This window comes from Diuraphis noxia, unplaced genomic scaffold (assembly GCF_037042655.1).
Source record: "Diuraphis noxia isolate RWA-SAM2 unplaced genomic scaffold, SU_Dnox_SAM2 contig0001, whole genome shotgun sequence".
NCBI classification, from domain to species: domain Eukaryota; kingdom Metazoa; phylum Arthropoda; class Insecta; order Hemiptera; family Aphididae; genus Diuraphis; species Diuraphis noxia.
The window spans coordinates 92,417,999-92,435,554 of NW_028301711.1; the positions used below are offsets into that span (position 1 = coordinate 92,417,999).

A 17,556-nucleotide genomic window follows, 5' to 3' on the forward strand; every position below is an offset into this window, starting at 1 on the left:
TGAATTTCAAATATTGACAAAAATTCGGCAAAACCATGAATATTCGCAAATTATTTTGTAGTTCAAAATTCATAATATTGTTTGTATTTATATCTAAGGTTATAAAATTTAACACCAAGTTTTCCATTTGTTTTGCTTCAAATAGCTATAGAGAAAATTTGAAGCGTCGTTATAGGAAAAATGTTTTGAGCGTTTGAGTTTTAAATTTTTATGAAATCGCGTAATGATAACGATTTATCCTCAAACCAGGTATTCGTATATATAAGGTATTATGAATTATGATAACTACATGATAACTACACTAATTGATTAACCATGCCTTATGCAAAATGCATCTTAATTGAAAAATAAAATATTTGTTTCAAAATAGAATATATGACATAATTTAAATATAATATATCCTAGACTGACAAATCACATCCGTTAAAAATCATTTTTCGTATACAATGATACTTATCATTTCATTCAAATTTAATCCCATCCATAACAGTAACCTACTGTACAGCAGAGCGACATCCACGACTTACCCGCTTTTTTACATTGGATTGTGGGCAGATCAAGAATAGTGTCCAAGCCAAACACATGAATGACATTCTAGTATAGAAAATTCTTAAATTATTATTTATGGTTAATATTTTAGACTTGTATCAATAAAGCAGTGTTGATTTAACGAAAATACAGTTTTTATAATTATAATACGAAACCTTTGATAACAATAGACTAGAATAAAAAGCATCATTTTCAACTTACCAGATTTACAATGATAAAAATATAACGCTCATATATCTATAAAATTCTATGTATACAACATATATAAACATAAATATAAAACCATTGTATTGTGTTCATTTTGAACAAATGAAAAAAACCATTTTTACAAAGCTATACCATTTTTTTTTTTTTGTTATTGCTATTATTTTAATTGCCGCTGTATAAATATATTAAAGGCATATACGGAATGATTCACCAAAAAAGTTCTGTCCCATTTTGTTCTTTAATAATACATTTATTTGAATACAGATTTTTGGATTTTTTAAGTATGCTCATGGACCATATTATTTTCAAATACTTAGATTTTCTACACCATTTAATTAAAATTGTCCTACGGTGATACCAACTATTTTTTTTTTTACGAGAATCAATAAATTTTTAAGCAGATGATTATTTAGATAATTTAAACGTAGCCAAATTTAAACCCTTAAACCCAGAACAGTAATTAAAAATGATATCAAAGAAAATAGATCTAAATTTAACTGGTACTAGGCTTAAACAATTATAGTTATACGTTTTGATTTTTTGTATTTTATAATTAATTATGTGAGTATATAATAATGGGGTTAATGATAGACTGAAATAAAATATTAATTACACTCTACATCTGATGCATTCCCATTTTACTGACTGTTATAATATCCACATTTAATAACACAGAAAATAAGGACTTGTTAAAAATTCGAATAAGATAATAAATCGAAATAATCGAAAACATTATCTCATTAGCGGTTTATAGCAAAAAAAAAAAATGTTGATTAAATATCTCATTATGAAAAAAAGTGTGAGTTTGTATTGGTATAACCCTATAAATCCTTTAATTATTTGTATATAATATATAGGAGTAAGTTTTAAACACAAATTTAAATTTAAAAAAAAAAATAGAATTGAAATAAAATGTATGATATTATTAAGAAAAAAAATGGATGTGTTTGGTGAAATATACTAAATATAGATCAAAAATTGTATTATATAGGTATGTAGATGTTAGTGATTTTACACTATTTCGTTGTTTTACCCAAGTATCATGGGTGAATCGTGGTTTTTATATTTTTTTTATCCTAAACCATATACCCTAACCTATGATGGGGGTTGTTTTTCAACACACCAATATTTTCCTCAAAAACAAAACCCAAAAGAGAACAATTATTTTCAAAAGGCTGGAGATGCCTGCAGAGTACGCATCATAATAATAGTAATAAAAATAATACATTTTGCGTCGCTGAATAGATATAAATAGTTGACAAGACCATATTTTGATAGATGATCAGAATGAATAATACTATATATTATATTTTCGTGATTCACGATTTTATTAGACCAACATATTCTTTTGTGATTGTTATAATTGAACATGTGGTTTAGGTACGACAGACAAGTTTAAATTGTGTTTTTATATTGTGTGAAAACGAAGTATAGACAATGCCTGAGACTCGTTAATATTTTATCATTTAATAACAATGAAAACCTAATGATATGATCTCACGTACCGATTTTGTTTCGGAAATCCGGATTGATGGGCATCTTCGCAAGTGTGGCTGAAACAGTAAAAATACATTTGATATTATTATATTATTGTCAATTCAAATTGTATTGTTGTACTATTAATATATTATTCTTAACATGAATATTCACTGTTTTATTTTCATTTAAATGTTTATAAAATTATAATATAATTGTAGGTATTTCAAATAAATCATGACATATAATAAATATAATAGTGGCTATCTCGCATTTGATTTCCATTTATTTAGCAAACCTAGTAGTTCTCTAAATGTTTTCACTAATGGTATGTATCCTGATACTAGTTTTTTATCGGTATCCATTATACTCGGTAAATATTTTTGGAAAAAAAAATCATTAATTACTAACTTCCGACTATTTTTACGGCCATAGTTAAAGTCCGATTCATGTAGAAATAATATAAGTAGTAATAAGCTTCTACTAATAGTACGAAACTTTTGAGAATTATGAATGGTTTTTCCTTTTTTTAAATCAAGATTCAGAATCGTGTTTTACATAAACTCTTTTTATTATCTAATGATAATACAAATTTAGAAAAAAATAAATAAATACTACCCTATTTTAATTATAGTAGTTTGAAAATACAGAATAAAAATAAAATACAATCATATTATAATCTTTTAAAATACGTAATATGCTATATCATTACCCACGTGGCCACTTGTATTTTATAAACATCATAATATGCACAATAGGCACATTATGCCCTGACTATAATATATTAAGCCTCTCTGGTTTAGGTGCCACTTATATATTTTATTACTGTAAGGCTCCGGCCAATATAGATATGTAAGAGAAAAACAGTTTTCCGCGATTACCATCACACACACCTGAACTCCGTACAATCCCACATTTTTGGTAACTTTGTTCATAAATCCTAAGTAATAATAAATTTGTTTGTAGTAATAATAATTTAGACCAATCGTTATTTATTTGTAATATTAAGATCCTAATGGCTAATACCATTCATGTTCCCGAGCTACGGTGAAAATATATTCAAAAAAACTAATTTCTTTCCTGAATATCTTATATTTAACGGGTCATCCCCGACCACGTTACAACATAATATAAGTCATTTAAAAACTAATTACTGTGGATAATGCGTTCAAAACCTTAACTAAAATAATATTATGATGTACTTGAGAACAGTGCCCTATCTAAAATTATGTCGCAGTTAATTTAATATTTGTACAATAAATGAATATATTATATTTATATATTTTTACTATATATTATAACTTATCTCTATTATGTATTTTCACATAACTAAATAAATATTTTTAGATTTGCGAGTACATTAATTCTATAATTTACTAAGTTGTATTATTGGTATATTTGATATTCATTAAATCTAATAAGTAATTACATAATATTGTGGTAATTTTCTTAACTTATATTCATTCTAAAATATTAAAAAATTTAGTCACGAACCCGTATTATTTATTGTTCCAGCAGCTTCGTACTTGTATCCCTTGAGTACGTCTTCTGGTACATCTGAAAATGATATGAACAAATTTAATCTTACAAAATGTCAAACAATTGTAATTTTCAAAATATATATAGTTTAATTAAACATCTATTTGTTGGAAAAAAAATGGAATACATCAAATTGTTTTGCCCATGTAAGTAATTGAAGTAAAATTTCTTTCTTGAGATGTGGATGGAGAAAAAATTCGTCACAAAAAATGAAACGTCACGAAAAAATGAAACGGTGTATGAATGCGTGTATGACTGTGACAGAAATCGCTTGAATGGTTAAATGTTATACCTATGTCCGATTGTGATAGCGCGTCATTTGCTTAGTGTGTTTTCTATGTTTTTTCAATTCTACTCTCCTCTTTGTGAAAAAAGTGAGGTTACAAAAGTGTATTGGTAGTGTTATTGAAATTTTTTTTTTTTCGTACTGATTTTTTCACTCCTTCCCATCTCACTTATTATTTAACGGACCCAATACTAATGAAAGAAGTTTTACTTCCCCATAGTGTATTTTTATTAGTTAAAGTGTTCTTAGTGGCATAAATTGAATTTTAAATTTGGTTTAATTTTTTTTAAGTTATAAAATGTATACTTAAAGGGAGTTAAATAAAAGTATAATATATTTATATAATTATATACTACCAAGTACCAGCAAAAGAATCTACATTTAAGAAATTCAATAAATAATAAGAGCAACAAATCACAGATAAATATTATAATATAATAGTAATTTATGTTTTAAAAAGCAGTAAACTTAGAGATTTGAGATATTTTACTTTGAGCTCAAATAATTCTGTTCAATTATTAATTTACAATTATAATATAATATAATGTAAGATGTAAATGTAAATGTCTCTTCTTATTTCTTGGCATAGCTAATAATATAAGATATAATAAGAGTAAATCATAAATCAACATAACACGTTATAATAAAAAATTCAAACATAATAATAACTATCGTTCGTTACAAATAACATGATAGCTGAATATAAGGAATGATTATAAGATATCAGGCAGTGTTGCCAATAGCCAAATATGACACAACACAGTATGCCTAATATTTTATATTTCAAATAAAATAATAAGCTGAACATAAAAACCTCACACAGTAATTTCAAAAACTTTTTAAGAAACTAAATATTTTATTATAGTTCACACTTACCTAAACCAAAGCATTTTGGACTCATAGCTATATCATCTATCGCCACATCCCCTTTTACTGATAGTAGTTTTCGAGCTTCAAACTGTAAATAATAGCTGAAAAATTCAAAGATCTTAATTTGTGCAATCATATAATGTTTTTTTTTCTCTTTTGTGTACCTAAAGTGTTTGTAAAAATATTTAAATGCCATCTTGTTTGTAACATTCATAATTATGTGTTTATTAATCATTAAATTTTATATTATCTTAAAGATTGAAAATATTATAAAACAAGATAACCATTGTTTTGAAAGAAGGCATATTTTTAAATTACGATTTTAAAATTTCAGACGTTGAGTAATCTATACACAAAGATATTATGTAGTGTGAAAGTATTGAGATGAACCAATTATAGTTTGTTTTCTAATCAATATATATTTTTTTAAATTTAATATTTAAAAAAATGCATTAATTAAAAGTTATTTCGTAATAAGTTATTATTTTAATACATCCATGTTATTAGTAAGTTGTTGATATTCAGGTTATTATGGAAAATCGAAAATCATAAACATTTTAACATGCATATACATTGTAGTATTAACTGAATTTTTTTTTTATGCTTACATGAATTTGTTTATATAATTTATTTCATATAATATTTATTATTTTTAGAATAGGCTTATTCATAAATATTTTAACGCGAACTATTATGCACTAAACTATAATATAGTACTCCATATTAAAATTAACCGATATTTAACTTATACATTTTAAATTTAATACACAAATTTACATTTATGATGAAGGTAATACCAATTTGAGTTATTATTATTTTTGTTTAAATTATTACAAAACGTTTATTAAATAAACTTCGTAATAGAAGTATAAATAATATTTAGGATAATATACATTATTATTAATAAATATGTTTTCAATCAATAATTCAGTCGATAATTTAGCTGTTTTCGTTTAAAAATAAAAATAAATTTAATTAACACACACACAATACATTGGATGAAACAATTCTTGCTTAGAAGTTAACCAACGGGTATCCACGATGTCCTATAAATAGTATATTTGAAAAGCAGATGTTAAAGTATGTCAATATATCTTTATATGATTTCGTTATGAATGTCTGAGTATGGGTGGGGGAGAAAGGCATAGGCCCATTGGTTCTAAGTGATTCACGGATCGTTCAAGTACAACCATTTGCTGAATGAAAAATGTTTTGAGAGTATTTAGTTTTTATAAACTTAAAAACAGATCAATACAAATATTTTTTACTTAATAATGTATTTATTGCCAGTATTAACTTAATGTTAAACATAAAAAAAAGGAAATCATTCCAAATTCTAAAAGACATTCTACGTAACATTTATTTTATCATATTTGAACATGGATATCAAGTAAGAATTTCTAATAAGGGTACCTTAAAATGTTATGTTAGTAATTTTTTTTTTATTTAGTTAACCCGCGGCAACATAGGCCATTGGGTGTATATGGGGTATTGTAGGTTGATATTGGTTATTGGACCTAACCGCATCAAAGCACCGAAAATCAACATCATACCTAGGTCCTGTATAATTATTATAAATATTATCTGCAATCATTATGGAAATGAAAACGACACACCTTACGATTTGACCATTTGAAGTTTTATTTCTAGTACTAAAGTCATTGTTATCATTACCCATATAACGTATCTCCCATATTGTATCCGTTGTTTCAATTTTTTCATAATAATTTGGGAGCCGTAAACATATTGTGAACACCTTAAGGAGCCGCGTGCTGAAAAAGTTTTAATACCTCTGGTCTATAGAGCTCTTATTACTCTCCTTACATCCGACACTTACCACCCACTTATATTAATTTCTTTATTAACTTCGTTATCTCCCAATGCAGATCCTATTCCCCAAGCATCCCATTCATTTTATGACTTCAAAACTGATGACTCCATATCTCATTTCCTTAACTCTTTAAATTAGAAGTCTACTTTTTCAGCTTACTCCATTAACGATGCCGCATCCTTTTTTTATGAAGCCTTTCTCACTTATATCGATAAGTGTATTCCATTAAAATTATGTAAGACACCTAAATTTGCTAATTGGGCCTCCCCGTCACTCAAAAACACGATTTTAACTGAGAAACGTGCTCATGTAATTTTCAAAGATCTCATCTTGCCTCTGACTGTTACCTAACCTGTACTATATTCTCTTAACTGCGTACCCAATGTAAAGGACAGTCTAAACTTGAATATTTAATTTACATTAAAAATACCAAAAATGCCATTTCAACCAATCAATCTCACTTCTGTAAATTTACTAAAAATTTGAAATCTAACCCTCCAATCCCAACCATAGTTCTTCTCCATTACGTACAGCCTCCCGTTTAATTCTGCCAATCTATTCTCTAAATATTTCCTATCCTTTTTAAAGCTCTCTCTCTCTTCACCTTTTTCCAACCCATTTAGATAATTTATAACTATTTAATCTTCTATCAAACTGCCTCTTAAGTCTGTAACGAGACAGAAAGCCGTGACTTCTGTAAGTGGCTCCTTCCAGCGGTCAGGTACTATAGCAAGCATTAAAACACTCGCCACGCACTCTCACGCACACAATACATCAAACCTCTGCCGCACGCCGATACTATGCTGCATTGCTGCCTACACAGAACACAGATGGCGCGAAGGAGCTAAGGCTTTGTGAATGCACGCTGCCAGCCGGTAAAATTACTTTCCCGAGCAAACCCGTTGGAATAAAACTAAAATTTTATAAACTTCTAAATCAGTGCATTGTAATCTATAAATTTCACAACACAAAATACTTTTAATCACCACTGAGATCACCGTAGTCAAGAAAGCCACATACAAAACACCACCTATGGAACGACGGCTGACCATAGCATATGTACCTATATGTCGGCCGCCACTGTTCAAGACACTCTCGTTCCTCCGCTGAGTGAGGTATAATTGTGAGCCGGACAGTATTAAAGCACCGTTATACACGGACACAAATATTCATTACATCAATACCCACAACCTCAACGGTACTATCGACTCTACCGACATACTAGCAACTGTTTCATTTCGCGTTTCCTCTCACTCTACGAGATACTAATTCTTTTTCTATATTTCAACCCATCTTACCTAGTATGGCCATAACCAGCCTCTGCATAAAATGTTACACCTGTTAAACCAACTTTAGTCAATCAATTACTTTTTTTAGCTGACTTATTTTCACCTCCTGATATCAATTATCTAATTATATCTACTTAACTGTATTCTTAATCAAATGCTTCTCGGGGCGTAAAATTATAAAAATAAAACTATCATTCGCATAATCATCAATAATTAGGTTTACGGATGGTCGGAAATAAAAATTATCCCAAGTCTAGCAATAATAATTATAACGATCACCTTATTAAAAATTGGTTATAACTCAGATAATAATAAACTTATTTATTAAAAGCTAATTAGTTTGATTAGTAGATCAACTATTTAAAATCTAACTGCTGACAATGTTTATAGTTTAATAAGATACATATTTAAATATTTGAAATTTTCTTCATTTGTCAATCGTATTTGTTCTAAATTTTAAGTATTTTTTATGTCAATATACATCGGTAAATTTTAACATTTCTTGTTGTCATTCTACGATTAAAACAAAACTAAATACTGAAAAAAATTTGATAACTTTGTTTGCTTAGTCAATTATTCGAGTATATAAAGCACTAACATACTTGATTAATTTTACAAATGATATCGAACAATTCAAAGCATATTCCAAAAGATATTTAAAAAAAAGTCGAAACTAAATGTAATGTATTGAAAATTATAAATATAAGTTGTGTTTTGAAACACAATTGAAGATTACTTGACCCTGAATGTATACTCAAATATTTAACAATATGACTGTCAATAATTACTAGTCTAATATTATTAAATTATAACATGATATTGTTTATGCGTTGCTCTACTACAAAATTTCATATATTATTCTTAATCCAAGTTCAGGACTCTGTGTGCCCATATAATTCATACCATCGTATACAATGGCCATGCCATACATGGTGGTAAAATATTTATCGGACATCTTCAAAGGGTCGGTAGTCAAGTAAACTTATACACCTTTTGTGCACGCAGTCCCCATTGTGTGCTCTTATTATCATAATATTTTATAAATCCACGCACGTACAGACAAAGCTTATTGTATGTTTGTATAATGAAATATACGTTTCGGCTTTTGGTGAACGTAAGAGTTGGTCACCGCTGATGAATAAATAGGTACTTTTTACCTACAGACTACTGGAATTATAAAAAATTCTGAACTTATATTGTAATACAATAATACCGTATATTCTAATTGAATTCAATATACACTAGGAATGATGCTCTTGTAACAGCACCCAATATAATCATGTGTAAATAATCATAATTATATGCATGAATATCTGACTTTATATCACCGTTGTTACACAAAACAATTTGTCATTTTTGAATAGACGATCTAGTTTCTTCTAAAAATATGACGTTTTTCAGCATCGAAAAAAGTTTAGATTCCATTTTCATCCAAATATATATTTTTCTTTAATAAAATGATGGCCAATTTTCCCCAAATATTTAATAACATCAGTAATATACCGTTTTTTACCGTTTTTTACCTTATTATTAAAGGGACGTAGAAGTTGATAATATCATAATGTCATAATACTGTTTAAATCTAATTAAGAAATGTTAGTATTTTCTTTAAAAATTATATATTGGCAATTTATTTAATTTTTAATAACCGTAAAAACATGACAAAAATGAATAAATAGTATAATAATTATTGTAATTAATTCACTGGTATTATGTATAAATATACATATATACACATATTAATTTAGAATATAATACCTATGAATAAAATATATTTAATTTATTCATATAACAAAGCTATTATTGAAGTATCTAATGTCTATATCAGAGATGGCGAAACCACGGTGCGCGTGTCAAAAATGGCTCGCAAAAATTAAAATGGAGAAAAATTATGATCTTCTCAAAATTTAGCTTATACAAAATTCAAAGCAATAAACGTTAAACTGTAAGTTAATTTGTTATATAGACTATTTTTTCGCCCTGAAGATATACAATAATAGTCATCAATGTCTATATTAGACATATATAACTTATAGACGATATAAGTCAAACACACAAAATGGATCAAGTTAAAAATAAATAAAAATTATACTTCTTAAATCTTAATCCACGATAAATTGATAAATATTTCAAAATCCGTCTATATTATGTATTAATAAAATCAATTAAAATGTTGTTATCAATACTCATAATATTTGATGTATGATATACCTATAATAATATAATATAATTTGCATCATTAATCCATCCAGTAAATATATTTATATGTACTGCACCTTCATCTTATTTAATATGATATTACAGTATATTTTTACAAACAATTAATAAGATATTTGAAACAGCTATGTCTTTTATTTTATCATCATCAAATAAAATTGTGTAAGTTATTAATATTTAAAAATAAAGAATATTAGTGAATACATCGATTGATTTTTATAGATACTTGATATTTTGTATTGCAGATTCGTAAATAAAAAAAAAATATGTCTCATATAATAATGATGTATTATATACCATCGAAATACGATAATTATACCCTAAATAATAATAAATTAAGAATAAGAATAAGAATTAAACTCCCAGCCAGTACCTACATAAATATTAACAGTTTTTGATTCGGAAACCGTAGACAGTAATCTAATATTTATTAAAGCCTATTTAATTGTGCTTGTAACATCCATAAAAAATTTAGAAAAATCGAATGTGTCTCTTATTGATTAAATAGATCTGTTTGAAAATACAATTGTTAAAAACTTCAAAAAATATCTGGAGAAAATGGCAATAAAATTAAAATTAAAATTAATCAATTTTAACAAAACATCATCAAATCTACATTTTTTTAAATAAGCGGGAAAGTGTATGTCACTCTGCTGTACAGTATAGGTTACAAGTAGGTTACTGAAATGGATAAAATTAAATTTGAATCCAATGATATTATATCATTGTATACGAAAAACGATTCTGAGCGAAAACGGTTAATCTGTCTAGGATATATAATAAATTATTAACAATTTTCAAATCTTAGATTTAAAAAGGAACATTTTTTTATGAATTTCTAGCATAAAATAATTTACGAATTTTCGTGATTTTTACATAATATGTTGTCAAAATTTGAACTTTAAATGCTTATAAAAAAAAAAAATGAGATTATATATTTCTTTTATTTTACAACTGCTATTGAAAAAATATGTTAGAAGCCTTGTATTAAATTTTCAAGCTTTTCTTCCCAACAAATACATTTTTATCGATATTTATAGAAAAAAAAAAAAAACTAAAAAAAGTTGAAAAATTAAAATGTCACTAAACAGCTCAAAACAAATCAAAATATTTTGAAAATTTTATAAAATATATAAAATGCCTATATAAACATTCAGTGAAAATGTCAAGTATCTGCGGTCATTTGTTTTAGAATTACACCAAAATAAGAAAATTTCTAAATGTGAAATCCAGTGAAAATCAAATGTTGTAAAAATTTAAATTTCAAATGCTCATAAAAATTTAATTTGAATTTCTGGTACACTTTTTATTTGGGTTAAAGATTGAAAAACTTGTAAGAAATCTTGTATTAAATTTTGAAATCTTAGATTTAAAAAGAAAATTTTTTATGAATTTCTAGCTTAAAATAATTTGTGATTTTTACGTATTTTATCAAAATCAAACTTTGAATGCTTATAAAAAAAAAATTGTGACTATAAATTTATTTTATTTTTCAACTGCTATTGTAACAATATGTTAAGCACCTTGTATTAAATTTTCAAGCTTTTCTGCCTAACAAATTAATTTTTATCGATATTAATTTAAAAAAAACTAATAATGATCGAAAATTGCAAATACCTATGAATAGTTCAACTTAAGTCGAAAACTGATTGTGCGTAAAGTTTCCCGTTTTCCCCTTAATTTTTAGTCTGTTTATCCCGATTACTTAAAAAAATATAATATTTTATAATAATATAATTATTTTGACACCAACTAGATTCATTTTCTGATCGAACGAGATACTGAAGTCAAAAATCGAAGCACTTTTACTGCCCCAAAACGTGATGACAGACACAAAAAATAAAAATAAATAAATAAATAAAAACACACATCATGGTAAAATCAATACATTCATCGCTCAGCTCAGAATCTAAAATGTAGTAAAAGTTTTTAATAGAAAAAATAAAGTATAACTTATAGACAAATTTTCACCAGCTACGATAACAGATTCTAAACATACTTCTGTGGGTTTTAATTTAATCAATTTTTATTTTTTTAAGTATTTTTTTTTATTATATACCTATTTGTTATAAGTTTTTTTGTATTATATGCTTTAATGTTTCAGATATAAAATCATATTTTTAATTGATAATAATATACTGATATTTTTTGCATATTTTATTATGAATTTTAAAGAATATTGGAAAAATATTTTCAACTTATTAAGAGAATGTTAGCATCATATTAAACATTGTTTAACATAATACCTATAGATATTTTGTATTTTGTAAAGCTAGATATGACTTATTTTAAATATTGTTATTTGAAGGCTATGGTACTCGTCATGAAAAAATTTTAACAATTATGTTTCTCAGTGATATTGTAATAACGAGAAGAACCAACTTAAAAACCTAATTTTGTATTATGGATTCAAAATAGTCTATAACAAAGTCAAGATATCAACGACTATATCTTTAACAGGAATATATGTTTTTGATAAGCATGCCCGTAAGGCCGTAAGTGATTGTTATTCAGATAAAGAGTAATTATGTATTATATTCAAGCTGCAACAGAGGATGTTTGATTTTAAAATCGCATAACAAATTATTTAGCTTTGTACCTGTTTTACCGGAGAGATTGCCTAACGACAGTCATGTACCCAAATTGCCTATAAATAGCGCCGTGTTACCATAGTTTTATACCTAATCAGTAAATATTCTAAAATAATAATCATAGTAAGTAGCCCATAATATTGATGTATTGATGGTTAAGTGTATTTGTTAAGCCAATAAGATATCCATTTACTGGTTCAAATCATGTTGAAATCTCTTACAATCTAAGTCTATCATACAATATAAATATAAGATAATAATTAATAATGATAGCTCAACGGATATTATTAGTACCTACCTATCTTTTATTTTAAAATTTTGTCATAATTATATAATTTTCCAACCAAAAAAAATGTATTATATATATATTCAAAAAAATTGTGCTGGACAGCAAGCTAATTCTTTTGTCCTGGTGTCCTGGTGAACATCAATAACTAATAAGTGATGTAAATTATTGTAGCTTAAGTTTATAATTCTTACTAATTGTACATACTGTATAGATTGTAATTTTTTGAATAAAGCCAATTATTTAAAAAAAAAAATTAAATATAATATCTAAATTTTTTAACTATTTCATTGAAATACATCATTTTAAAATACATTAGGGGCAAACACATTAATAACAAATAATTTTAAAAATATAGATTTTTTAATAATTTTTAGTAGACTAACATAATATAATATGTAAGGTATTATATGAGTTTTGCGATTTCAAATTAACAGCTTATTATTATTTAACGTTAGCATATCTACATAAAATAAAATTTTTTTGTGGAGATATTAATTTTTTACCTAATTTTTGTAAATGTATGTAATTGTTAGCGCTGTATGAAAAAAATAAACAAATGTGATTGTATTAAACTAATAATAATAACTTTAAATATCAGCGTTAAATATATATGACAAAAACTGTATATAATTTTCCAAACGTTTTATTATTTTTAAATTTAAATCTTTAAATTTAAAATATAATCCTGTTTTTTGCTGTTATTTCCAATTCATTTTACTACTACATCAATTTTTTTTATATGCTGACACTCTCCTAAAATATACTGTTTAACCAACGTTATTCTGTTTTAAAATACTTAATTTTGTTTTTAGCTTTAGGTAGTCGTGAGTTTTGATTATTTATTGTACCATCCAATGGTAAAAAGATATTTTGTAATAAAGGAATAACAATACATGTTCAAAAGTAATCGATATATCGAGATAGATTCTAGTTTGTTTTATCAGCAAACAATAATAGTGATCTATCATAGTGTAATACAACTTACCTAGTTGTGATGTTTACTAAATAAACAACAGTTCGAAGCCACGTATTCCCATAAGTCCCGAAACTCCACCATAATCTTCTCACACGATCTACCTCACCATGTGCTTCAACCAAATAGAGTCCCAAAGTACCGCTATGTGAACCATATTTGTGATAAAAAAATGATATCTGAAAAAAAAAATACATAAATTTAATTACTTTGACGATATATAATTTTAGTCCTTAAAAATTAATTTATAAAAATTAATTATCTAGGTACTCTGTAATTGTATATTTTAATTATAATTTTATGACTATCCTATTGTGATACCATAAGTACTTAAGTAAGTTTTAAATTATATATTTTATCAAAACAAAGAATATAATTTTTTTTTTAAATGAAATACAAATTAATAAATTATACTAAAAGTTTAATATCATAATAAAAAAAAATTTCTTTTTATATATTTAGAGGTTATTTTACTATCGTATGATAATTATTATGTGTAATATAATAATAATCGGAAATTTAGATGAAAATGAATAAAAACTGTTGTTTGTTGACGATACATAGTTTATCCTTTCAAATTTATGATTAAATATTAAATAAATTTATTAAGTATAAATGTATAGAAAAAATACTATTTATAAATTATTGTATTCATGAGTGAAAATTATACAGTCTATTTTCGTATATACTATATATAATATATATATTATTAATAACAATATTAAATATAAAATACCTTATAAAAATTTAACTCGAATAATTGAATGCCATTACTTTTAACAAAGACATGCGTTTAGAGGGAATCGTGACTTTATAAAATAATAATAATTCATACTAATTTTTTCGACTTTAGAAACAACGTAAAATTCAGAAAATTGTAGTGATTGAATATTTGTTAATTAATATTTTTATAGACATTAAAATTAAATTAATATAGTAGGCTATAATCAATTTTTGCTTAACATTTTGCTAAAATGGACCATCAAAAATAGTGAAATGATTCTTTATAGTAAAACAATAAGATTACAGCTCATGTACATATTAGAGCTTTGTCAAACTATACGTTTTTTCTCGTCCAGGCAAACATATTAAAAATAAATCACATTAGTTATCATATTTTATATGTCACGTTAGTACATTAAACCAGTTCCTATAAATTATGCGTCTTAAACAGTATGGGAAAAAGTTAGTGATTAAATCCGTTTTAAACAAGACGAATTGGCAGTGAATAGCACTACTGAACAAGTGTAAAGTTGATAAAATATTTATTCAACTAATTAATTATATTTTGTAATCTATTACCAGTCTAAGTTATTAGTCTAACGACCGTTTTCAAACTCTTTAAATCAGGGCTTCAAAACGGTTAAAACCGTTTTTTTTATTAACCGGTTTTATCGGAAAATTTATACGAACGAAAACAAAAACGGAACCATAATTAGTTATTTTATAAAACGAAAACGAAATAGTTAACCAGAAATATTTTTAGTTCTCAAACGGAAATAATTAAATGTTTAATAATTATGAATAATAATATTTAATTTTACAGATTTTGTTAAGTTGGTCTGGCTGTGTTGTTTGTAATAATATGAAAAATTATAGTGGTATGCACGGACCACGATTTATTAATATTTTAGTCTGGCTCACAGATATATATATAGTTATTGTGTATATCTGTGGTCTGGCTACTAATTTCCCACCACACTATTTATAGAAAATACGCTATCACTTTTAATGATAACCAATAACGCAGTCACGAACTAAGATACCGCCTTTTATTATTGTGTTATCGTCAATAATATTATTCGATAATAAATATTTGAATTTTCAATTATATTATAAAAATGTGTAAATTATTTCATAATCATGACAACAATCTGTTTGAGGTACCTACCTATAAAATTGTTATATAAAAAAAAAAATTATATAGGTACATATATTTTTAAAAGAACAAAATTAACCGGTTTTATTAATTTGAAAAACTGTTTTAAAAAACTATAAAATATGAAATCAATATTAACCGGTATTTAAAACCGAAAAGAATAGTAGACGAACTAAAACCATTAACCACAAAAAATCATTACGGTTTGAAGCCCTGCTTTAAATACCACGTATGATTATATACAGGGTGATTTTTTTATCGAAGAACACTCATTATTTAAAAAAGTATTGAATTTTTTCAAAATATTTTTTTTCATTGTTTCAAGTTGTTAAAAAACAAACGTTTTTATTAAAAAATTATATTTTTAAATATTTTTATCTTTATCATTTTTTAAGTTTTTTACTTTTTTGAATGATAACATAGAGTTTTAATTTTATATTCCAAAGCAGAATATTTTTCTAAGTATTTTGATTCATAAAAATCGAATTTAGGACGAGTAGTTTATGAGTTATAAGTATTTAAAGTTTAGACAAGCGGAGTAGTGGACAAACATTTTTCGGGGTAACCCCGTACCACTCCGCTCTGCCAATCTATGTATGCTAGAACAGAGATATTAAAACTTTTTCATCTCTCAGCTCTTTTGGGTGTTCACTGATCACAATGTTTGGATGACTCATAAATTATTATGAGAAAATTGAAACAACACACGGGTACAGTTTGACCAATATGTTATTTGGGTAATAATAACAGTGACTTAAGTACAAAATAAAACTTCAAATGGTCCCTTCGTTAGGTTTGTCATTTTCATTTACCTAATGAATGCAAATAATATTTATAATAATTCTACAAGACATATATATATAGGGTTCTAAAATCACATAAAATTAAGTTAATAAAAATATTTCATTTTTGTGAAAAATTATAAAAAATAATTTTAATTTAAATCTAGAGTAGAAATGTAATAAATATTTCTTACATACCTAGTATATTATACAAATTACATAAAATTCATATCAACATACTTAAAAAAGTTTCAAAACATATGAATTACCTATATCAATTTCCTAATTCATGTTTATTTAATAGTTTATAATTACTAATTACTAATTAGTAGAGGTTCAATATTTAATAATTAATAATAAATTAATTAATAATAATTAATAATTTTTGATACGATTTATTCAATGCAGATAAGAATGATAAGATAATGATAAACACATTATATAATATTTTGTATTAGTAATACTATAATATTCTCTTTTTCTACATAATTATGAAACGATTATCACTAATCAACTATGGAATCAGTGTCAGACCATCTAGTGATGATTTTTTCAAACATACAAAAATTAAAATATTTTTCAATATTTCATTGAAATATTTCAAGAAGGGTGAAAGTTTCAAGTTTAAAATATTCCAAAGTGAAAATTGTATGTGAAATATTTCATGCTCATGACCCTACTTATATATTATGATGTTGATTTTCGGTGCTTTGACGCTGCTCTTTTGCAAACTTTCCTGACGCTTCTGGGAGCGAGTTTACTTCTATGCTATAGAGTA

General features: G+C 25.6%; 1 protein-coding gene across 2 annotated transcripts in view; it reads right to left on the minus strand.

The window, feature by feature from the left end:
• The window catches only part of LOC107167771 (tyrosine-protein kinase receptor-like), a 409,135-nt gene that overhangs the window by 50,675 nt on the left and 340,904 nt on the right, over positions 1–17,556 (minus strand). For both annotated transcript variants that reach the window (XM_089216481.1, XM_089216480.1), the window contains exons 8-11: positions 14,130–14,296; positions 4,934–5,028; positions 3,727–3,789; positions 2,262–2,309 (exon numbers count right to left, since the gene is read on the minus strand). In XM_089216481.1, coding sequence (XP_089072607.1) covers positions 2,262–2,309; positions 3,727–3,789; positions 4,934–5,028; positions 14,130–14,296 — 373 coding nt within the window. The remainder of the gene's footprint in view (positions 1–2,261; positions 2,310–3,726; positions 3,790–4,933; positions 5,029–14,129; positions 14,297–17,556) is intronic.